The sequence below is a fragment of the Phocoena sinus genome, chromosome 18, assembly GCF_008692025.1.
Source record: "Phocoena sinus isolate mPhoSin1 chromosome 18, mPhoSin1.pri, whole genome shotgun sequence".
Taxonomy (NCBI): Eukaryota; Metazoa; Chordata; class Mammalia; order Artiodactyla; family Phocoenidae; genus Phocoena; species Phocoena sinus.
This window is the reverse complement of record NC_045780.1, coordinates 33,353,302-33,378,449: the sequence shown is the minus strand read 5'-3', so window position 1 is coordinate 33,378,449 and position 25,148 is coordinate 33,353,302. Positions and strand designations below refer to the sequence as shown.

The following is a 25,148-nucleotide window of genomic DNA, read 5'->3' as shown; positions in this document are numbered from 1 at the left end:
GATTTTCAATTTATAAAATGTTTATACATACAACATATTACTATAAGAAGTTCTCTATTTTGAATAGAGCTACTGGGCCTATTGATAGGTAAACTATTTTGCATTTTAGTATTTTAAAAACAAATGAAAATTGTATCCACTGCCTTACAGAAGCATGGTTTACCTACATCTGAAATTCAGTTTGTGGTACTGGTAATTATAAGTTAGTAAAGATTTGGACAAGTAGGGAAAAATTCATCTATGATCAACCAAAACAGCTGAAGGGGTTGGCTGCTGCTGTACTGAGACAAGAACTCAAAGACAGAAATTCTTTCAAGTGGAAGAGAGAAAACTAAGAGAGGACATGGTCAAAATACACGAAATCACATATATGAATTAGATCAAAAAGAACATGTGCTTTACATTCTGAAATATTAAAATGAGGTCCTGTCTTCTAAAACCTCAGTTTAGAAAGTTAGGTTGAACTAGAAGTACTACTTAATTTCAAAAAGCATTTGAGCAAATTTATTAAGGACAGAGAAACACGTGGTTACTAAAAGTAAACAGACTAAGACTGAACACTAAGGTTTAACACAGGTTTGGTGGAGGGCTAACACATGTTTCCATAGCCCTGTGGTTTTATCTGTCAAAAATATAAAAATTAGGAGAAAAAAAAATTCTGGGCTGGAGTCCCCTGTGTGTCCATCCCACCTGAAGACTTTAACAGGGCCTGGTGTACCCAGCTGTCTCTTCAGCCTCCTTCTGAGCTCTCCTCATTTCTTCCTTTGCCAGCCTAGTTTGTCCTTGCTCAAGACCACTTTTCAGGAAATGGGTGAGGTGCAGCTCTTCCTTGTCATAGCATAAATGAAGAGAGGATGTTTTATTTTGCTTACAACAGTTCACTCCCTCCTGGTAGTAAGAAGTGAAAATTAGGTCTAGGGAATCACATAACTGAGAGAGGTGAAAATAGAGTTAGAGAAATGGCAGGACCTTAAAAGGAATTCAGGATTTAGTAACCATCTGAAGGACAATAACAGATGGTAAGTTTAGAGGTGTACAAATATAATGGGAAGAGGTCAGATGAATTTCGATAGCAATCGCAGGAGAACTGCGTGATAGTTTTGAGGAATAAAGAAGAGAAGAGAAACCATACGGTGAGATGACAATTAGCCTCCAGCATTTGCCTTTAAGAAAAGAAAAATCTTGGAAACTTATTTATGAAGATGTAACCTGGGGTAAAGGTAAAGATTTATCGGAAAATAGAAGAAAGAGAGATGACATTATGAGTCTAAATTGCAGAATCTTGAAGAGATTTTACAGTAAAATTAAAACTAGGAAAATAAGTAAAGGAAAAACAGTAATTTAAACAACACAGAGCTATGAATCAGGCTTCCTAATGATAGGAAGAGTAGAATAGTACTGAGAAATTGAACAGAGTTCCCAAAGAAATTTTTTTTTCTTTTTCTTTTTCTTTTTCTTTTTGTCGGTACGCAGGCCTCTCACTGTTGTGGCCTCTCCCGTTGCGGAGCACAGGCTCTGGACCCGCAGGCTCAGCAGCCATGGCTCACGGGCCCAGCCGCTCCGCGGCACGTGGGATCTTCCCGGACCGGGGCATGAACCCATGTCCCCTGCATCGGCAGGCGGACTCTCAAGCACTGCGCCACCCTGGAAGCCCCCAAGTTTTCTTTTAAGGTTAAGAGAAGGTAGATGTTTCATATCAGGAAACTAGTTAAAATGTTTTTCCGCTGCCCATTCTCCAGTCAAGGCAATGCGTATGCCACATTGGTTTATGGCAGTTTCTGCTTGAGAGGTTTCTAGTCTTATTCTTCTAAAGTATCAGAGAGTTGTGATAGCTGGAGGAGCTGGATTTTAAACCCGAGGAGAAACTAGGCAATCAGATAACCTTTTCAGAGAGAGCTCTGTGGCAGCAGCCTCTAGGATGCACTGGTGGGACCAGAGCGGAGTCTGAGAAGGCAGTCAGAAGCTGGTTCAGCCGTGCAGGAGAATAGTGTCTGAGGCAGGGCAATGGTGTGGAGAGAATGGATTTGAGGCGTGTTAAGGGCTAGGAATTGACAGGATTTAGAGACTGGATGCCAAAGGGAGCAGGTTTCTGCTAAGGTAAGTGGGTAGGCCGTGTTGCTATCTGCTGAGGTGACTTGACTGGGTGAGAGGCAGGTAAAGAGACAAAGAGACTTTTGTATGTGTTGGATTTTAGGTATCTATGATCCGGATAGTCTCATTTTTTCCCCTCTCCAGTTCTGACTGCCCACCTTCTGATGAATATTTTTCTTTACATGGATTAATATACCCGTGAAGTCAAAGTTATCAGTCCTTTAACGTAGGAAAAAACCCCAACAATTTCTGATTATATGTTAATTTAATTAGTTTGATTATCAGAAGGGCAAACATTCCTCCTTTTCAGATTTTGGGGTGGTGCTCACTGTTCACCCTGTACCACCATGACTTGGGTGTAATTTGTCAAAGAGAAGAAACGTCAAAGAGAACTTTCAGGATTGCTGTCTGGAATATTGAAGAACAGCGGTGGTGCTGGCAAACATTAACAACTGGGGTGGAGATTGTGAGAGCTTCAGTTTTGTTATATGCCTAAATTGGGAATATACTAGAATTGAGATATCATAGAATGTCAAAATGGATGGGACTTTCAAGGAGAAGGAAAAATAACATTGAGTATATAATACGTACCTAGCACTTTGCTAAAACACTTTTGTATATGTTACTTCAATTAATCTTGATAATATGCTTGTAAGTTATTTCTCCTGTTTTGTAAATGGAAATAGAGATTCTCAGAGGATAGTAAGTAGCTCAAAGTGACCCAGTTAGTTATGTAGTGGATTATTTAGATCATTTAGAGGATGGGAAGGGAGCCGATATCACCCTTGGTACCTCATGCCAAAGGTATGAAAACTGGCTCTTAGGGGGCAAAAAAAGGTCTCTGTTTATGTCTAAAGCACTGATAAATACATGGCATATCTAAAGTATTAAAATTTTACAGGGAGGCATTTAGGAAAATCGTCTACAATGGCTCCTTAAGGGAAAGATAATAAAAAAAAAGATTGAGAAAAACTGATTTAGACTCCATTTCATTTAATAATTTTTTTTACTTTTTTCCAAATCCTTTTTTCTTCCACATGAAACCTCATGTTGAAGAATTCTATGTACAAGTAAAAGCAGTGTTGGTTTAAATGTATCTTGGGAGAGGGCCCAGAATCATTCCATTTCCTTTTTCCTCCCCTTCTGTGGTGGCCCTGGAGGTACTGATATGAAAGATTAGAGCTCTGAGCATCTTAGTTGGAATATCTGAAGAACAATTTAACCTCTTCATTTTTCAGATGAGTAAACTGAGGCATGTATGTACCGCAGAAGCATGAATTCCACCAGTCATTTGTTATTTGGAGGCCCTGCAAAAAGTGGAACTGAATTAGATTTTCTACCTTGAGGCATACTATGGAGTGAGATGCTGTCCCGAGCAAAGGTCAGGGAAAGAATGTTTAGAGAGATGATGAGAGAAATAAGCGAGTAGAGATGTTGAAGAAGGATACTCATCACAAGAAAAAAATTTTTTTGTAACTGTATAAAGTGACAGATGTTAAGTAGACTTATTGTGGAATCATTTCAAAATATATACAGGGGATTCCCTGGTGGTCAGTGGTTAGGACTCTGTGCTCTCACTGCCAAGGGCCCGGGTTCAATCCTTGGTTAGGGAACTAAAATCCCACAAGCCACGTGGCACAGCCAAAAAAAAAATATATATATATATATATATGTACAAAATCAAATTATTATATTGTATACCTGAAACTAATACAACATTATATGTCAAAAAAGGAAAATAAAGAGAATGCTGTTATCAATGGCAGCAAATGGAGAGGTGATCAAGGATTGAGACCTGACAGCATAAAATTTTCTGGTCACTTGTGACTGCAGTTTCAGAACAGGGTGAGGGCAGAGCTTGATTTCACAGGAAACTGTAAATATTTCAGACAATCATAGGCAAAAAACCTAAGGATGCTAACTTTGCTAACCATTGCAACTAATTATACAATACCCTCTCACGACCAGATAGAGACATCAATAGGTTAATCACGGCAAACTGACAAAACTGTATTTATTCTATTGTATTAGGATGGGCTCAGCTAAAGAATTAGAACCAAAGCAAATAATACACACAAAAGAATGCCTTCAGGAGAGAGCTCAATAAAGACAGGCTTTATGTACATTTGATTTTACAGAATGTCCAAAACACAGAAATTCATCTGAGGTTAAAAAAAGAAAAACATATATGGTGATGAGAAAGAGACATTAATGAAAGAAAAAGAATATTTGAAAATCTCTATAGGGTACCATAGAATTCTAGCTTATTTTACATGTATTTTTAGCTTTGAGTTACATAGTTACTATTTGCTATTATTAGACAAATTATTATCCAAGTGACTCAACAAATTATATGTGGGTGTTAGTAATTGTGTTTTAATACGAAAGAATTAAACTGTAATCTTACAACAGTCTTAATGATTTCTTAATTCCTTTTTGCTACTTATTTCAAATATTGGGAGTGTGATCTGGTAGTGACATCTAACACTTTCAACTGAACCTTAGTTAAATGTTAATATTAGTTAATGCAAGTTAGTTAATATTAAGGAATATTCCTGTTCCCTTTTAAATGGCTCTATCATCTACAAACATGGGCAAATTAATTTTCTAATCAAAATCTGATAGTTTCTAATCCCAGGAAACTATTAAGCATGACATTAAACTGTGTTAATATATTAACTATATTCCCTATGAAAAATTTCTATCTGAACTTACAGCATAAGGCCCTGGAGAAAACTTAGCAGAGCACAAATTACTTAAATGTGTTTTAAGAAGAATCACATATCTATATAATAATTTTCCTTTTCACACCTACCTTGAATCAACTGTTCTCCACAGTGACTCATTATGGTAGCAAGATCTTCTTGGCCTTGCTAAACAGACTTAAAAGAAACTGTTAAAGCCTGTGTAAATGTGTAATACGGCAAAGGGAAGAATGTGGCTCTATCATGAACATTTGTCCAAAATTAATATTTGCTTCTTACTGGAATACTACTCTCATTGAAGAAAAATAAATAATCGAACAAAACAAATTGTGATACACCAAGGGGGAAAAATAATTTAGCAGGGGTCAGAAAATATTTTTCTGTAAAGGGCCAGATAGTAAACATTTTAGGCTTTGCAGGCCATATGGTCTCTGTCCCAAGTATGCTACAGTTGTAGAGCAAAAGCAGCTACAGACAATATGTAAAAGAACAGGCATAGTTGTATTTCAGTAACATTTTCTTTACAAAAAATAAGCAGCATATCAAAATTACAATGAGATACCACTCCACACACACTAGCATAGCTAAGTTCAAAAAGTCAGGTAAAAAAAAAAAATTGTTGGCAAGAATGTGGGGAAATTGGAACCATCCCTGTTGATGGGACTGTAGGATGGTGCAGCTACTTTGGAAAAGTCTGATAGTTCCTTAAACTGTTAGAATATGACCCAGCGATTTCTCTCCTGTGCATGTATCCAAGAGAAGAAATACTTTTGTCCACACAAAAACCTGTACATGAATATTTATAGCATCATTCTTCATAATAGTCAAAAGGTAGAAAAAAATCCAAATGACCATCAACTGATGAATGGATAAACAAAATGTGCTATATCCATACAGTGAAATATTCCTCAGCCCTTCAGGGATACTTGGCCATGCTTGGGGAAATTTTTGGTGACAACTAGTGGGTAAAAGTCAGGAATGCTGCTACACATCCTACAGTATATAGGACAGTCCCTCCCATAACAAGGAGTTATCCAGCTCCAGAAGTTAATAGTGCCGAGGCTGAGAAACACTGGTGTAGACACATGCATCATATAACTGTATCAGTGGTCATTCTGAGGATGTGATTTGCTTTTTTCTCATCTAACATTCTATTGTAAAACAGAAGCAATTTTAACCAAGACGGACAAGCATGTGGAAAGTGTGGAAGAAGCCATGCCTCATATCCCGTCCGGGAGGCAACACTGTTTTATCTTGTCATTGAGGGTTCGGAATGAAAGCGCAAAGTCGGTGCTAATGGCCAGACAATTATTTGAATACACTGTCATTAAGCACAAAATGCTACAGAATTTATGTACAGTGAGGCATTCCTCCACTGTAGTCAGGTGGTAAAGCAATGATGAAAATGATAAAGTTAAATTACTTAGGCTTGAATTAGGCTTGTTATTAAGTGGTTCTTGTTTTAATGCACTGACCACTTGGAAAGTATTCATGGCAAAGAACTGAACTTGTAGTTTAACTGAAAGAGGGAAATGTAGCGGTTTTCCTTGTTTCCTAGCTCTCCACCTCTGTGCTAATTTAAGGGAGAGAAGGGAAATTCATGTGAGAAGAGAGGACAGAAAAAAAAGTGGAAAGGCAGGTGGAGGAGGAAATATGACTGATTACTCAAAATTAAAAAAAAAAATTAAAGTCATCCTAAAAGAAAATTAATTTTTCCTTACATGAACTTAATAGCTCATTGTGGTCTCAATGCCAACAAACTAAAATTTTCTGAAGGAATAGGAAGAGTTAAGGGAGCTATTTCTAAAGTTACTTTATTTCTGTTAGCTTATGTATTTTGTTAAAAACCTTATATAGGGCTTCCCTGGTGGCGCAGTGGTTAAGAGTCCACCTGCCGATGCAGGGGACATGGGTTCGTGCCCCGGTCCGGGAAGATCCCACATGCCGCGGAGCAGCTAGGCCCGTGAGCCATGGCCACTGAGCCTGCGTGTCCGGAGCCTGTGCTCCGCAACGGGAGAGGCCACAGCAGTGAGAGGCCCGCGTACCGCAAAAAAAAAAAAAAACAAAAACAAAAAACCTTATATATAAAAAACTTATTTTCAACCCCCCAAAAAATCCTTAATATGAAACATTTCCAATAAACAGAAAATTACAGAAAATAATAAAAAATAAAATAGACACAAATATACCCACCATTGAGATTAAATGTGTTAACATTCTGCTAGATTTACTTCAGATGTTTCACTTTTAATAGATAAAAACATTTACCAATACTTCAGCTATAACATTTCAGCTTTAATTCCTTCCTTCTTCTTTCTTCCTTTCCTCTTTGGAACTAGATGACGTTGTTGTGTTTATTTCCCTCGTGTTTTTGCAGTGTTATCACGCACATACACATTACATTTATATATATATGTATATATATATATATATATTTTGCCACTTGATTTTCCTCTTTATTTTTGAGATTTATCCAGATATTCCCTGACTGCAGGATGGCTAAATGCTTTACCCTTTTTTGCTCTTACAGATGTTCAGGAAATACTTTGTACGGCATCTTTGCCTTCTCCAGGGAGACTTTAGACATGGAATTGCTGGGTCATAGGTACATGCACCTTCACCATTACTAGGTGTTTCCAAGTTGCTGCCCAAACTGGCTGTACCAGTTTTGCACTCTTATCATCTACGAAGAAATCCCTACATCTTGGTCAAAACTTGGTGATGTGGAACTTTGTAATATTTGCCAGTTTGATGAGGGTAAAATGGTATCTCATAAAATTGTTTGTCACTAAAAAAAAATTTTGAATGGGAATGATCCATCCCTTCCCTCAACTTTTCACAACTTTCTCTCTTATATAGTCATTAAGAGTGAACCCTCACAAGGATTGCATTACTAATTGTCTAGATGTTTAGAATGAACAGACATGATAAAGGAAAGAAACATATTCCTGGATTCCAAGCTTCTCCAGGTCTGCCTTTGGTGCCATTCAACTTTGTCCCAGCCCTGGGTACCAAGGTTGGCACAAGGTATCACTTCCAAAATTGTTGACTCAGTAGGGTATATTACATCCTTCTTGTTGGGACATCAGAACGAGGGGCAGTGCATACTGTTGCGATGTCTAAATAATAAACACATATAAAATGTACTTTAAAAATGTGAAATTTAGACAAATGTATTATTTTCACAGGTGCATTGTGGTTGCAAAGAATTTCTATGAGAAAAATGTCAGAGTGATCTATGTAAAGCCTGAAAATCAATTATAACAGCTCCTGCTTATTTATATTTAGTACCATCTACATGCCAAGGACCTGAGAAAGAAAAAAGCAGCCCTTGACATGAGGGAACTAGTTGCCACTTCCAGCTGGGCCTCAGTGTTTTTAGAAGCTGGCCTGACACTCACAGATAGGCCCTGTTGTTCTTCTCAAGGAAATAACCAATCTTACAGAATAAGGTCAGTGGGCAAATCACTAAATACCAAACCTCCCAAGACTATCAATGACTGCACCTCCTTTGTCAGTTACAGCTTTAGCCTCATTCTTTAGCCTGCCATCCTTCTAGATAAGATTTACTAAGCTACACACTCATCGAACTGTCCGCAATCCCTGACAGCGCTGAAATTCAGAGTAACCCTTCTCATTCTTTTTCTGGACTCTTACTGAGAAACCCCATCCCATAGTGCATGTCCTCATTCTTTATGAGTAACAAACTCCACTGGTTCAACTACACATGTTCCTCCTGGTGGTCTTTGGTGGGAGAGGCTTTCACAGACATTTCTAAGAACTTTACATATGCTACCTCATTTAAGCCTGACAACACTGCTTGTTAGGTATTATTATCATCCCCTTTTGCATATGGAAAGGCAACAGAAAGAAATTTTAACATCACCTCCAACATCACATAGCTAGTAAATAACAGGAATAAAATTTGCACCTGGGTCTAACGGTCACCAATACATAGGAACTACTTGCAGTTCTCCTGAACTTTCTGTTCTCCTGGACTTTCCCCTAAAAACAAGGTGATTTTTGAGGACAGAGACTGGCACAGAAAGTTTGGTAAACAAATATAAAAACAAATAAACATAAAACAAACAAACAACCCCCCCCCCCAAAAAAAAACTGTAGTGTGAAGACTTACTTGAAACTAAGGCCCATTTTCTCAACCTCTGTGCTAATCTCCTGAGTTCTTAGAGTTGTTTCTTGTACCCAAATCAGTACTGCATGTTTACCCACACCACCTCCATGGAGTAAGAAGATGGGTAGCTTAAGGAAATAGTTCAAAGGGAGAGACTGCTTTTAAAGGGGAAAGAAAGCACGCTTGTGTGTGGGAAAACCGCTTTGGCCTTGTATCTCGACCTTGGCTATACACAATAAACTCTTCGGAATGGTTTCGCTCGAGGCCCTTCATTACATGCCCTTGAAGTTTTTTCAACTCTTTGATCTTCACTCCTCTTGGCCTTGCTCCTGCCTGGAACGTCTTTTATCTGAAAGTCCTGCCACTCTTTTCTGTTCAGAGAAAATCTAGGCATCCTTCCTTTCGTCTTTCCAAATCCCCTCCTTCAGATTTAATGTCAATTCCTCTCTCTTTTGTTCTCAATGAACTTTTAAAATAACTGCTATAACATTTACATTATTTTGTTATTTGTGTAAGGATTTGTGAAGCACATTAGACTGTGAGCTCCCTAAGGGCGTGGCCCAGCGCTGATTTTTGGTGGCCGTCTCTGCCACCCTGAGCGGGCTCGCAGCACTCCGGCACTCAGCAGGCGTTTTGACAATCTGTCGAGAAAGCATCCTTATGGAGCGCCGTGGGCGCTGTGGTTCTCTCCCGCTTAGCACCCCTTCAAGTACGGGTCCCAGAACTACTTTTCTCAGTGGCCATCGCACCGAGACCTCCCAAGACTTGCAGAGAAGGTTAGCAGATGATTTCACATCCCAGCGCTGCTCATATGGTGGTGTAGGGCGGGTCTCGCCAGACTCCCAGGTTAGCAAGAACCCATTCTCCAAATTCCAAATACACCCAGACAAGAGACTTCCCCATAAATTCTCCACGCTTCCCGAAACCCAATCCCGCCCAGTTTCCTTAAGCTGGGCTGCCTGGACCAACAGAAGCTTGAACAGCGAAAAGAACGGGCGGAACGGCCAATCACGTTTCTTTTTAACCGGAAGGGGCGGCTCCCGGGAGCGTCACTGACCGCGCAGCGCGCGATTGGCGGGTCCCGGGCGGTCAGCGGCGGCGGGAATTTTCGGATGTGTTGGATGCGGCCCGGGTGGCAGCGGTTGGGCTGAACCCAACTGGCGGCGTGGGCGGCGGAACCGGGAAGGCGAGTGCGCCGCAGACCCCTGGGCTCCCGCCTGTGCCTTGTAGAGCTGCCGCCTTCTTTCTTCTCCTACTCCCCCGGAGCTGCGGGGAAGCATGGATCGGTACCGGCCACGGCTGCACCCCGCGGCGCAGGGCTCGGCCGCCGGGGCCCCCTATCCCTCCTCCGCCTCGTTCCGCAGCTGCCGGGACCGCAAGATGCCGCGCAGGAAGGGCCTCCAGCACCCTCCGCCGCCCGGAGGCCCCGATGAGCCTGGAGAGAAACGCCCTAAGTTTGTAAGTTAGGGGGGTGAAGCTGGGGGGTGGGGCAGCTCCCACAGTGCCGGTAGGCTGCGGCTCGGTCCCGGGTCCTTCAGTGTCATTCAGCTCTGACCTGACTGACAACGTGGGTGGGCCCACAGGGCCTAACTGGGGGCTACATTTTGTTCTAGATTGTCAGAGTTGCCAATCTCTTCGTAGACTTATGACGGCAGGGTCCAATTCTATTTGGATCCTTTGACAAATACTCTGATCATCGTGTTGCCCCAGATTTTTTAAGGCTGACGTGAGAAGCAGTTCAAATGTCTGAGTATTGACGTCACTATGGACTTTGCATTTTTTTAAGTTAAACTTTTCCTTTCCCCCCGCAGCATCTAAGGGTATGAGATATATCAAAGTGAACTTTTAGGTGATAGTATTTCTTTTTCTGTTTAATATTTAAGTCCCATGAAGAATTTTTAAAAGTAGATTATGATTTTCCAAGTTGAAACAGCTCGTTTAAAATTGGCGGGTCATGTGGTCACTGCTAAAGAATGTTTTGTTTAGTTTGGAAAGAAGTCTAAGTATTTGAAACCTCCTGTTCTGGTTGCTTCTCTGACTCACTTCAACAGTCAAAGGAAGTGTCATGATTAGCACCTTGTAAATCTTTCTGTTGGCATCAACTAGTGAAAGAATAGACAGTGAAGATTGTTTTGTTGTGTGTGTGTAAATAAATCACAAATTAATCACATAGAGAGTGGATACATTTGGGGTGGGACCAACAGAATTGAAAATTTAATACTAACCCCTCCATTTTACTTAGGAATATGGAAAAACATTTTAGTCATAGGTGAAATTTTACAGCACAACATGTGCCTTCTGTGAACAAATGAAAGTTGTTAGGAATGTAAGTCAGGATACACAAATTAAGGGAATAAAGTCTTCTGGAGGAGGAGTGAGTAGCTACATATAACAATTAAAAATGATAGATGAATAAAACTGAGAGCAGAGCTAAGAGATGTATCAGAATACTGAAAATGAGGGACAACATGGATTAATTACACAAAATTAAGTATCAACATGGCCATAGGAATGGTGAAATTTCACTGGAGGATCAACTATGTTGTTGATTGTTATCTTGACAGAGCTGAGGAATAAATAAGATAGGGTTAGACTGGCAATGAAAGATTCTATCCCATATGAGAAGAATCCACTGGGCAATGACTTTTCTTCCTGTTACAGTTTACCATCTGGGTTAATGTTGTCATTCCATTTTGTCTCCGACTTCTGTGCTCCAGAATACATGAAGTGTAATTTTCTGTGACTCATTCCAGCACGGAGGTCATGAAAACAGAACCTAAGATAATATTTAAGTTTAGTTTCCTTGAGAAAAGTATCAGGTGATATGAGTTCTAGGGTCTGTGCTGTTTTTCATTTCTTAGGTATGTTGTAAAGATGAAAAAAATGTCTGAAGACATTTTTCTTAGGTATGTTGTAAAGATGAAAAAAATGTCTGAACACTTTTAAGGCTTAAATTTAATAAACACATCTAAAATACTGTGTGTTTTTAGATAGAGGTCTGATTTGAATCAAAACTTTAAATTAATTTAGAAGTAATTTGGATTCTTTGTAATCTCGCAAACTAATTTAGATTCTTGCTTACATGGTAATTTCTTGGTATTTTACATTTCACTAATTTTGTTATCAGCTATGTCTAATCTATTTAACTTGTGAATATGTGTGTTATCAATTATTTTTTATTTCTGTAAGTTCCATTTGCTTCTTTTTCCAATCTGCCTGGTTACTGTATTCCTGATATTCCTTGTTTCTTATTCCTTTATTTCTTTAGACAATTCCTACTTTACTCTTTTTATTCTTTATTTGGCAGTTCTGGTATGTGCATCTTTGAACTGTCTGACATTGACTTGCACCCATGGTAGCTTGGTCTCTCCCTCTGCGCTTGTTAAACTTTATATTTCAATAATTGCAAATTCAGTAATTTCATTGCTTTGTCTTAAACCTGTCTTCTAGGAGGCCTAACCGGGGAGGGTTTTCTCTGGAGATGATCTGAGTCTGTTTCCACCAGGAGCCTGGGGGTGCCACCTCCCTATTGAACTGGACTCTTAGAGGGCCTGGGGTTCCAGGCTCAGCTCTAACTCTGTCCTGGCCTAGACTCAGTATCCCAATCTCAAGGTTACCTTCTGAGCAGCCCTTCCCAGTCTGCCTACTTCTCACTGTTCTCAGTCCCACTCCAGTAACACTTGTTAATGGGTTGGAGGGTGATCTTTGGAGACCACCTCTTCCTCGCGAGATCTCTGCAATGCCTCAAAAAATGATTGTTCGGTTGTTCAGTCTGCTGTACTGCCAGACATCAGGTTGGTTCTTGGCTTTCTCTTGATTTGAGATGAAGTGATGCTAGCTAGCCTGAATCTCTCCAGGTCACCTAGTCATCATTAGGTCATGTAGTTGCCTGGGGCAGCTGCTTTTGACTGGAACAAGTAGTGCGGGTTGGTGATGGGACAGGAGTAGGGATAATGTAGGTGCTTGGTGTTTGCAACCACAAAGCTACAGACTGGTAGTGGAACTCAGGGCTAACCTGGCCACTGACTCCTGTCTTAGTGTAAGAAGGCAGGAGCTCTGGTCCCCACTGAAATCCTGTTTTACTTTGAACCTGGATAAAGCAGACAAACAAATCCTTGTTTTCTACTGCATGTTTGGTTGTGGGCCTCAAGTTACTTCTGAATTGTTTATAAACATCTCTAGCATAGAACTTCTCCCCAAAGATGTGTGTAAATAGTAGAAGTCTGTCTATTATAAACGTAGGATAGTTTGGCTGCGTAATGAATCAACTTCTTTTGGGCTGCTTGCGAACTAACCAACTTGGTTTCAGCAGGGAATATGGCAAGCAGTGTGTGTGTATTAAGTTACTGGGATAGTTACTGGGAGGCTGGAGTGGAGGCTGGAAGGACAGTGCAAGAACCTGGGTGAAGACTGTGAAGGTGAATAGAATTCAGTAGGATCATTAAACTTGTACCTGCCCTAGGTCACAGCGTCAGTACCTGGACCTGAGTCCTATTTCCCTTCTAGAACAAAACAAAACAGTTTCTTACTCGTCGTGAAAAGCCTGTCAGTGATTCTGGGCATTCCATTCTTACCTCCCACTATTAGAAACACACAGTACGCACAGTGGTGGCCACCAGATCCAGAGTGAGAGCAGGACGTGTGGCTTCTGGGGAAGTTTCCGTCTCTAGGATGTGTGCCAGCCCTTTGAAAGGGGGCCAGTAAATTCCATTATCCAAGCTGGAAGAGTAGCTCTTCTTTTTCAATTAGGAATATCCTTTAAGTTCTCACAGACTTTAGTGTAAATCTGGCATCTATCTAATCATGGTTTCCATTGTATAGATTGTTATTGTCCAGTTATGTCATTACAGTACCATCAGTTTTGGTTGTGAGAGGTTTTTCACCATGTCCATTAATATCTGTATGTCTACTGTGTTTGGTCATTGTTAGCAATAACAGTTAACCTTAGTGAGCCGAGCACTGTTCTAGGTGCTTCATAACTTTCAAGTGCTTTAATCCTTATAACAACCCTATGAGGTAGATAATATTAATTAGCCTTGTTTGCTAGAAGGGGAAGCTGAGGTACAGAGGTTAAATTGCCTTTGGTTGTACAGCTGCCAGTGGGTGAGGCTGGGATTTGAACCTAGGCAAGCTGGCTTCAGAGTACACATCCTTAATCCCTATCCTGTATTACTCTCCCGTGCTAGTGGGAGTTTTACTGTTTTACTGCTTCTTTTTTCATTCAGGAACCATTAATAATAGTTAGTAATGCCTTTAATGAATATAGAATTAGTGATTTCCTGATTATAGGCAGATTGTGAGGTGGGAAGAGGTATCAGGTTGGAGAACTTTTGCTTATTGTTCTGGGAACTTGAGAGTTGAAATTGTAGTGGGCTTGGTGAGAATAGTGCCTGCTCACCTTATTTCCTTAGGCTTATTTGGAGGCAGGTGTGGTAGGCTGAATAATGATCTCCCAAAGTTATTCACGTCTTAACATTCACGTTAATTCCTGGAACCTGTGAATGTTACCTTATGACAAAAAAAGGACATTGCAGGCATGATTAAGTTAAGTTTTAAAAAATGGGGATAATTTCCTGGATTATCAGGGTGGACCCTAAATGCAAACACACTTCCTTATGAGAAGGAGGCAGAGGAAGATTTGACTACAGAAAGGGAGAAGGTGAGGTGACTACAAGGCAGAGAGATTGGGGTTGCAGCCACATGCCAAAGAATGCTGGCAGCCATCAGACACTGGAAGAGGCAAGGAACCCTTCTCCCATATCAGGAGATCGGCCCTGCTGACACCTTGATTTTAGCCCAGTTGAACACATTTCTGCTGTTTTAAGCCATCAGGTTTGTGGTAATTTGTTATGGCAGGCACAGGAAACTAACAGCAGTTATGAGGATGACCACATTGAAAGTTTTGGTTTCACAGTTCATAAATGTATGTTTTAGGAGAACCATCAGATTCATTTAAATCTCTTCCTGTGGTATCGTTTATTTTGGAAGATTTGTGCTTTGAGCGAATATTAGATAACCACAGTTTGGTTTCCTGGAATAATGACTAGAACCTTCATTCATCTTGCTATGCTGTATCATTATCATAAAGCAAGTATGATAATGATACAGGTGATCTCTATGTGCTCTTTTTGAATTTATTTCTTCATTGAGTCCTCAGTTAAAGTGATGCTCTCAGTTGTCCTAGAGTTACACTGTCAAGAATTGGAGATGGTGTTCTTAGTTGAAGGCTTTAGGCACCTGAGTTTTATTCATGTCAAAATTCCACCTAACCTAGCAGGCACTGAAACCTTCATAAGGTAAAAATCACTTTATTCAGTCCAGTCTTCTAAGTATAGTCGTCCTTCGTTATCCACGGGGCGTTGGCTCCAGGACCCTCCTTGGATACTAAAATCCATGGATGCTCAAGTCCCCTACATAAAATGGCATAGTGTTTGCATATAACCTATGCACATTCTACAGTAAATCATTTCTAGATTACTTATAATACCTAATACAATGTAAATGCTATATATATAGTTGTAAATACAATGTAAATGCTTTGTAAATAGTTGCTAGTGTGTGGCAAATTCAAGTTTTGCTTTTTGGAACTGCCTGGAACTTTTTTTCCCCAAATATTTTTGATCTGTGTTTGGTTGACTAGTCAGATTCAGAACCAGCGGATACAGAGCGTTGAATGTAAATTGCTCTGAATCATCCCAGACTTTCTTTTCTTCTATCCTTCTAACAGGAAAAATAAGTTTACTTTTATTTGTTAATAGATGATTTATCAAGAGAACAAAATATATCAAGTGGCTTTTGGGGAGTATATTTAGCTGCTGAAAATAGATAATATATGGTATTTATTACTTCTGGATCACTCTGGATCTTTTCTTTGTGAGTAAAAAGGGGTGGGAGCAGGGATAATTGTCTTAGATTTAGAGCAAGGCTTAATTGCTTTTTTCAAAGACTTGGGTCTTTAATTATGAAGAAGCAAACTGACATACATTTATTGCACTGTGAAACCTTGCATCTCATCTAGTCTGTCTTGTAACAATTGCTTCTGAACAGATGTTACCTGAAATACCTTTGCGCAGTTGGTAGAATGTGAAAATTTGTCATGTTTTTATTATTGTTGTCTTAAATTAACTCTACTATATGGTATAACTTTATTGCTGTGTCCTAGAATCTTTATATATCTACTGCCTTATAGATTGGATTTAAAATTGGCTTTTTACCTAGAATGTAAATTAACCTGTGTATAACTTGTTTATGCTTGCAGAATAATACAAGAAAAAACTGCTATGTATTACACTAACGTAATTGTCTTTAACTCAGCACATAGTATCCTCCAAACTAGGAATGAAATGAATGCTACAGAATATGCTTACCATCACACTCTGCTTGTTTATCCCAGAAACTAATTTGACTTTTAGGTCTATAAAATATAGATTAAGCATAACCTTTTACTTTATGAGATATTAAGGATCAAAGCACGAGCTTTCTTTGAACAGGATCTACAAAGGTAACTTTCTCTCAATAGCAGCAGGGTGGCATTGAAATACCTTACCACTGGGAGTAATTTTCTCAAATAGCAAATCACATAATCATTATTAACTTAGAGGAGAATTTAAGAGTTTCAGTAAGTTAAGTTTTGGTGCTGGAGTATTCAAGTTTCTATCTAATTAATGAAAAGTACTCGGAAATGCTTTGCCATAGATTTTATTCTTCAAAGGACCCACTGCCAACCTTTCTCACAGTTTTTTGTAGAAGAGGCATTATGAATGATGTTTACAAGCAGTGACTTGTACCATTTTTAGGGCTTCGATTCCAGCTATGTCACATATTAGCTGTGTGAACTTGGGTGAACTTAGCCTCTCTCTGTGCCTGTTTCCTCATGTGTAAAATGGGGTTGTTGGGAAGATTAAAAGTTAATGTGATGGGCGGAGAACAGGACCTGTAACAGCACTGTAACCTCTAAATATTTACCATTTATAGGTTTGTTGTTGTCATCATTAGTAGTAATAGTAGTAGTAGTACAATTTTGGTCTAGATTTTAGGGCATTGGGGATGTTACATTGGATATTGGAATAACTTTCTTATACTGGGAAATCTTAATTGGAGCAGACTTTTTCCTCACGTTGAGGCGGAGGCATTCTGTTCCCAGGTCTTATCCTGGCAGGTCAGGTGGTGACATGTGCATTAATGCAGACTTCTGGTTCTTATGGCTGAAAGGTCAGAGCAAGTTTCTGGAGCTTTCTGAGGGGTATGTTCTTATTTGTAAAACGAGTTTTATGCAACTATGAAACTTAGGTACCAACGAAACTTACAAAAAGAAACTGGCAAAGGAAATGACCTCAAACTTAGAAAAAAAAAATTCTTGTGATACTCCATTGTGGATTGAATGATAGTAAAAATGTTACTTATATATGTATAGATATAAAACCAAGTATAACTCTTTATGCTTATGGCTCTTTTACAAAACAGATTTACATATAAAATCCAAAACAAAGGTATAAAACCCATAAAATTTAAATTAACAACATTCATGTGATTGATAATTATTTTTGTTGAAATTAAGTCATCACTGTTGGATTTAATACTGGAAAGATATGTGTGTGGTTTGCTGTTTTCCTTTTTGTCAACTTGACTCTTGGGTAGAAATGGAATTCCAGAGCTGAGGAGGCTAAGCACAGACTGATGGCTCCAAAGATCTGGCTGCACACTGTTGGTGGAGGCCTGTTATCTAACATCCCTGTTATTTTCACAAGGTCTGGACTTGAGGTTCTGGGTGAAGTAATGAACTCTTATGATAAAAAGAAAAGAGCCATATGTAAATTTTTTTTTTTTTTTTTTTTTTTAGTAAATTATATGAAACTGTTGATAAAGAGCATAAAGAATTGGAGCCAAGACCACCAGCCTCTATATTCATTTTTCTCTTGAAATTTAACTTTCCATAGCTTTGGGTATATCGTTCCTTGAATAGTGTCATTTTGGAATTAGAACTTTTCGAAACTGAATTCTTCTTAAGTGCAGGAGCTTGTGAACCGTACGTGGCATGATGTCCATGTTGTTGGGCCTGCTGATACCATATTGGTAGAGCACACAGATGCAGGCATGGTCACCAAAAGTGCCTGATGGAACGAGGTTCTAGAGGGGTCATTCAGATTGTACAGAATGTGCTTGCTTTATTTCTAACGTTTAATATAATCTTGGAAAAATACAAAGTTTCAAAAGTCTGATAGAATCGGAGAGTCTGTGGAAGGGCCCTGCAGACCTCAGTTTGAGGAACCTGGAGATGCCTTAAGACAAGACGTTAGGAGAGTCCTTGAACAGGCAAAGGTTTTGCACCTTTGTTTAGTCTTTTGTTTCGTGAAGAGCGAAAAGTGATTAGTAAGTATTTATCAGTAGTGAAGGATGCATACAATGTGCTTTAAAACAGTTTACCTCTAAGTGCTTTTCTAAGGGTCAACATTTCCCTTGCAATCTTTAAACAATATACTTTCTCATACAAAAGAGGTATAGAACACAATGTAACTGCTCACCAGTAAGCTTCAGAAATGAAACATCATAAATTCTATTGAAATGTTCATTTCTTCCCTTTCTATTTATATCTCCTTATAATATTTACTCTTCATTTCTTTGAAGTAAGGGCTTACAGGATTTAATTTTTAAAAAATTTTGATTAGTATTTTTGTTGTTGTTGTGGGGGGTTCCAATATATATCTCTCTCTTTTCCGTGAAAATAGATACATGAATGGAATTAATACCTAATAACCTTCTAATCCCTCCATCTTTGAGCATCATAGCCCATCTTAAATACCAGAAAAAAAGGGTATTTTTCCCTAAAAATAGATCCATGAATGGAATTAATATCCAATAACTTTCTAATCTCTCCATCTTTGAGCATCATAGCCCATCTTAAATAACAGAAATAAAGGGGGCACTGGGATTTAATGTATCAAACGTGTACTAAGAGCATCCTGTGTGCTGAGGGCCTTGGGGTATACCCAAGTAGCTGTGGTCTACGTCAAACCTTCATGGATTAAAGATGGCTAAATAACCTGCTCAAAGCTCTCCAAGGAAATTATTGCTAATTCTAGGTCATTCTAGATGTTAAAAGAAAAAAAAAAAAGTATATGCCTTTTCTGGGGTTAAGGTGTAGAATTTCTTGAAACTCTCAGTAAGATACGTGGATTAATCTAATTGTAAGATCTGTAATGTTACATTTCTTTAGCTAATTTTATTGTGAGGTGTCTTCCCAAGATGCGGGGGAGTTTATCCTGTAATTGCTGCATTTTCCTGAGGCAGGCTATTTGGGTGTCATAAAAATGAAACTTTGTAACATTCAGTTTTTAACCAGGATTTACAAATTGGTGACATTGATTATGGACTGTACTATAGTATTAAACTGTTTTTGTTTATAAAAACATTGGATAGAATGCAATTCATAAAGACAATTACAATTCATTTCTAATGAAAAATTGACAGCCCGAGAAATGAACATGAAAAATAGAATGCACATAATCTACATTCAGAAACTCAGTATGGGGGGGACCTTGAAGATGGCGGAAGAGTAAGACGCGGAGATCGCCTTCCTCCCCACGGATACACCAGAAATACATCCACACGTGGAACAACTCCTACAGAACTCCTACTGAAGGCTGGCAGAAGACCTCAGACCTCCCAAAAGGCAAGAAACTCCCCACGTAACTGGGTAGGGCAAAAGAAAAAACAGAGACAAAAGAATAAGGACGGCACCTGCACCAGTGGGAGGGAGCTGTGAAGGAGGAAAAGTTTCCACACACTAGGAAGCCCCTCCGCGGGCGGAGACTGCGGGAGGCGGAGGGGGGAGCTTCGGGACCGCGGAGTAGTGCACAGCGACGGGTGCGGAGGGCAAAGCGGGGAGATTCCTGCACAGACGATCGGTGCCGACCGGCACTCACCAACCCGAGAGGCTTGCTGCTCACCCACCGGGGCGGGCGGGGCTGCGAGCTGAGGCTCGGGTTTTGGTTTTGGACGGAGCTCAGGGAGAGGACTGGGGTTGGCGGCTTGAACATAGCCTGAAAGGGTTAGTGCACCACGACTAGCCCGGAGGGAGTTCGGGGAAAAGCCTGCACCGGCCGAAGAGGCAAGAGACTTTTTCTTCCCTCTTTGTCTCCTGGTGCGCGAGGAGAGGGGTCTAAGAGCGCTGCTTAAAGGAACTCCAGAGACGGGCGCGAGCCGCGGCTAAAAGCGCGAACCCCAGAGACGGGCGCGAGCCGCGGCTGAGGGCGCGAGCCCCCGAGACGGGCGCGAGCCGCGGCTGAAAGCACAAACCCCAGAGACGGGCGCGAGCCGCGGCTGAGGGCGCAAGCCCCCGAGACGGGCGCAAGCCGCGGCTGAAAGCGCAAACCCCAGAGACGGGCGCGAGCCGCGGCTAAAACCGCGGACCCCAGAGACGGGCGGGAGACGCTAAGGCTGCTGCTGCCGCCACCAAGGGGCCTGTGTGCGAGCACAGGTCACTCTCCACACCCCTCTTCCGCGGAGCCTGTGCAGCCCGCCACTGCCAGGTTCCCGGGATCCAGGGACAACTTCCCCGGGACAGCGCACGGCGGGCCTCAGGCTGGTGCAACGTCACGCCGGCCTCTGCCGCAACGTCACGCTGCCTCTGCCGCCGCAGGCCGGCCCCGCACGCAGTGCCCCTCCTTCCCCCATCCCCCAACCCCCGGCCTGAGTGAGCCGGAGGCCCCGAATCAGCGGCTCCTTTAACCCCGTCCTGTCTGAGCGAAAAAACAGACGCCCTCCAGCGACCTACACGCAGAGGCAGGGCCAAATCCAAAGCTGAGCTCCTGTGAGCTGTGAAAACAAAGAAGAGAAAGGGAGATCTCTCCCAGCAGCCACAGAAGCAGCGGATTAAAGCTCCACAATCAACTTGATATACCCTGCATCTGTGGAATACCTGAATAGACAAGGAATGATCCCAAATTGAAGAGGTGGAATTTAGGAGCGAAATCTATGATTTTTTTCCCTTTTCCTCTTTTTGTGAAGGTGTACGTGTATGCTCCTGTGTGACATCTAGTCTGTATACTCTAGCTTCCACCATTTGTCCTAGGGCTCTATCCGTCCATGACTTTTTTTTAAAAAATTCTTAATAATTAAGTTTAATTGTAATAACTTTATTATACTTTACCTTCGTTCTTTCTTTCTTTCCTTCCTTCCCTCCCTCCTTTAGACAACGAATCACCCCAAATTGAGGAGGTGGTCTCAGGGAGCAGGATTTATGATTTTTCCCCCTTTACCTCTTTTTGTGAAGGTGTATGTGTATGCTTCTGTGTAAGATTTTCTCTGTATAGCTTTGCTTCCAACATTTGTCCTAAGGTTCTATCCGTCCCTTTTTTTTTTTTTTTTCTAAATATTTTTTAATTCAATAACTATATTATACTTTATTTTATTTTTACTGTATCATCTTTCTTTCTGTCTTTTTTCCTTCTTTCCCTCCTTCCTTCCTTCCTCCCTCCCTCCCTCCCTCCCTCCTTTCTTTCCTTCTTTGCTTCTTTCTTCCTTCCTTCCTTTCCTCCTTTCCTTCTTTCTTTACTCATACTTCTACTAATTCTCCCTACTTTTTCTCCCTTTTATTCTGAGCTGTGTGGATGAAAGGCTCTTGGTGCTCCAGCCAGGAGTCAGGGCTCTGCCTCTGAGGTAGGAGAGCCAACTTCAGGACACTGGTCAACAAGAGACCTCCCAGCTCCACATAATATTAAACGGTGGAAATATCCCAGAGACCTCCATCTTAACACCAGCACCCAGCTTCACTCAACGACCAGCAAGCCACAGTGCTGGACAACCTATGCCAAACAACTAGCAAAACAGGAACACAACCCCACCCTTTAGCAGAGAGGCTGCCTAAAATCATAATAAGGCCACAGACACCCCAAAACACACCACCAGACGTGAACCTGCCCACTAGAGAGACAAGATCCAGCCTCATCCAGCACAACACAGGCACTAGTCCCCTCCACCAGGAAGCCTACACAACCCACTGAAACAACCTTAGCCACTGGAGACAGACATCAAAAACAACGGGAACTACGAAAGTGCAGCCTGCAAAAAGGAGACCCCAAACACAGTAAGATAAGCAAAATGAGAAGACAGAAAAACACACAGCAGATGAAGGAGCAGGATAAAAACCCACCAGACCTAACAAATGAAGAGGAAATAGGCAATCTACCTGAAAAAGAATTCAGAATAATGATAGTAAGGATGATCCGAAATCTTGGAAGTAGAATGGACAAAATGCAAGAAACAGTTAACAAGGACCTACAAGAACTAAAGATGAAACAAGCAACGATGAACAATGCAATAAATGAAATTAAAATCACTCTAGATAGGATCAATAGCAGAATAACTGAGGCAGAAGAACGGATAAGTGACCTGGAAGATAAAGTAGTGGAAATAACTACTGCAGAGCAGAATAAAGAAAAAAGAATGAAAAGAACTGAGGACAGTCTCAGAGACCTCTGGGACAACATGAAACGCACCAACATTCGAATTATAGGGGTTCCAGAAGAAGAAGAAAGAAAGAAAGGGACTGAGAAAATATTTGAAGAGATCATAGTTGAAAACTTCCCTAATATGGGAAAGGAAATAGTTAATCAAGTCCAGGAAGCACAGAGGGTCCCATACAGGATAAATACAAGGAGAAACACGCCAAGACACATATTAATCAAACTGTCAAAAATTAAATACAAAGAAAGCATATTAAAAGCAGCAAGGGAAAAACAACAAATAACACACAAGGGAATCCCCATAAGGTTAACAGCTGATCTCTCAGCAGAAACCCTACAAGCCAGAAGGGAGTGGCAGGACATACTGAAAGTGATGAAGGAGAATAGCCTGAAACCAAGACTACTCTACCCAGCAAGGATCTCATTCACATTTGATGGAGAAATTAAAACCTTTACAGACAAGCAAAAGCTGAGAGAGTTCAGCACCACCAAACCAGCTTTACAACAAATGCTAAAGGAACTTCTCTAGACACGAAACACAAGAGAAGGAAATGACCTATAGTAGCGAACCCAAAACAATATATAAAATGGAAATAGGAACATACATATCAATAATTACCTTAAATGTAAATGGACTAAATGCTCCCACCAAAAGACACAGATTGGCTGAATGGATACAAAAACAAGACCCTTATATATGCTGTCTACAAGAGACCCACTTCAGAACTAGAGACACATACAGACTGAAAGTAAGGGGATGGAAAAAGATATTCCATGCAAATGGAAACCAAAAGAAAGCTGGAGTAGCAATTCTCATATCAGACAAAATAGACTTTAAAATAAGGACTATTAAAAGGGACAAAGAAGGACACTACATAATGATCAAGGGATCGATCCAAGAAGAAGATATAACAATTGTAAATATTTATGCACCCAACATAGGAGCACCTCAATACATAAGGCAAATACTAACAACCATAAAAGGGGAGATCAACAGTAACACATTCATAGTAGGGGACTTTAACACCCCACTTTCACCCATGGACAGATCATCCAAAATGAAAATAAATAAGGAAACACAAGCTTTAAATGATACATTAAACAAGATGGACTTAATTGATGTTTATAGGACACTCCATCCAAAAACAACAGAATACACATTTTTCTCAAGTGCTCATGGAACATTCTCCAGGATAGATCATATCTTGGGTCACAAATCAAGCCTTGGTAAATTTAAGAAAACTGAAATTGTATCAAGTATCTTTTCCGACCACAACGCCATGAGACTAGATATCAATTACAGGAAAAGATCTGTAAAAAATACAAACACATGGAGGCTAAACAATACACTACTTAATAATGAAGTGATCACTGAAGAAATCAAAGAGGAAATAAAAAAATACCTAGAAACAAATGACAATGGAGACACAACGACCCAAAACCTATGGGATGCAGCAAAAGCAGTTCTAAGGGGGAAGTTTATAGCAATACAAGCCCACCTTAAGAAGCAGGAAACATCTCGAATAAACAACCTAACCTTGCACCTCAAGCAATTAGAGAAAGAAGAACAAAAAAACCCCAAAGCTAGCAGAAGGAAAGAAATCATAAAAATCAGATCAGAAATAAATGAAAAAGAAATGAAGGAAACAATAGCAAAGATCAATAAAACTAAAAGCTGGTTCTTTGAGAAGATAAACAAAATAGATAAACCACTAGCCAGACTCATCAAGAAAAAAAGGGAGAAGACTCAAATCAATAGAATTAGAAATGAAAAAGGAGAAGTAACAACTGACACTGCAGAAATAAAAAAAATCATGAGAGATTACTACAAGCAACTCTATGCCAATAAAATGGACAATCTGGAAGAAATGGACAAATTCTTAGAAATGCACAACCTGCCAAGACTGAATCAGGAAGAAATAGAAAATATGAACAGACCAATCACAAGCACTGAAATTGAAACTGTGATTAAAAACCTTCCAACAAACAAAAGCCCAGGACCAGATGGCTTCACAGGTGAATTCTATCAAACGTTTAGAGAAGAGCTAACACCTATCCTTCTCAAACTCTTCCAAAATATAGCAGAGGGAGGAACACTCCCAAATTCCTTCTACGAAGCCACCATCACCTTGATACCAAAACCAGACAAGGATGTCACAAAGAAAGAAAACTACAGGCCAATATCACTGATGAACATAGATGCAAAAATCCTCAACAAAATACTAGCAAACAGAATCCAACAGCACATTAAAAGGATCATACACCATGATCAAGTGGGGTTTATTCCAGGAATGCAAGGATTCTTCAATATACGCAAATCTATCAATGTGATAAACTATATTAACAAATTGAAGGAGAAAAACCATATGATCATCTCAATAGATGCAGAGAAAGCTTTCGACAAAATTCAACACCCATTTATGATAAAAACCCTCCAGAAAGTAGGCATAGAGGGAACTTTCCTAAACATAATAAAAGCCATATATGACAAGCCCACAGCAAACATCATCCTCAATGGTGAAAAACTGAAAGCATTTCCACTAAGATCAGGAACAAGACAAGGTTGCCCACTCTCACCACTCTTATTCAACATAGTTTTGGAAGTTTTAGCCACAGCAATCAGAGAAGAAAAGGACATAAAAGGAATCCAAATTGGACAAGAAGAAGTAAAGCTGTCACTGTTTGCAGATGACATGATACTATACATAGAGAATCCTAAAGATGCTACCAGAAAACTACTAGAGCTAATCAATGAAT

General features: G+C 40.2%; 1 protein-coding gene across 1 annotated transcript in view; it reads left to right on the top strand.

Annotated features, from left to right (window-relative positions):
* Window positions 1-9,997: 9,997 nt before the first annotated feature.
* Window positions 9,998-25,148, top strand: part of DIAPH3 (diaphanous related formin 3) — a 574,550-nt gene continuing 559,399 nt past the window's right edge. Inside the window, 1 exon segment of the mRNA XM_032611534.1 lies at window positions 9,998-10,386. Within this exon segment, the coding sequence (XP_032467425.1) occupies window positions 10,207-10,386 (180 nt within the window). The 5' untranslated portion in view covers window positions 9,998-10,206.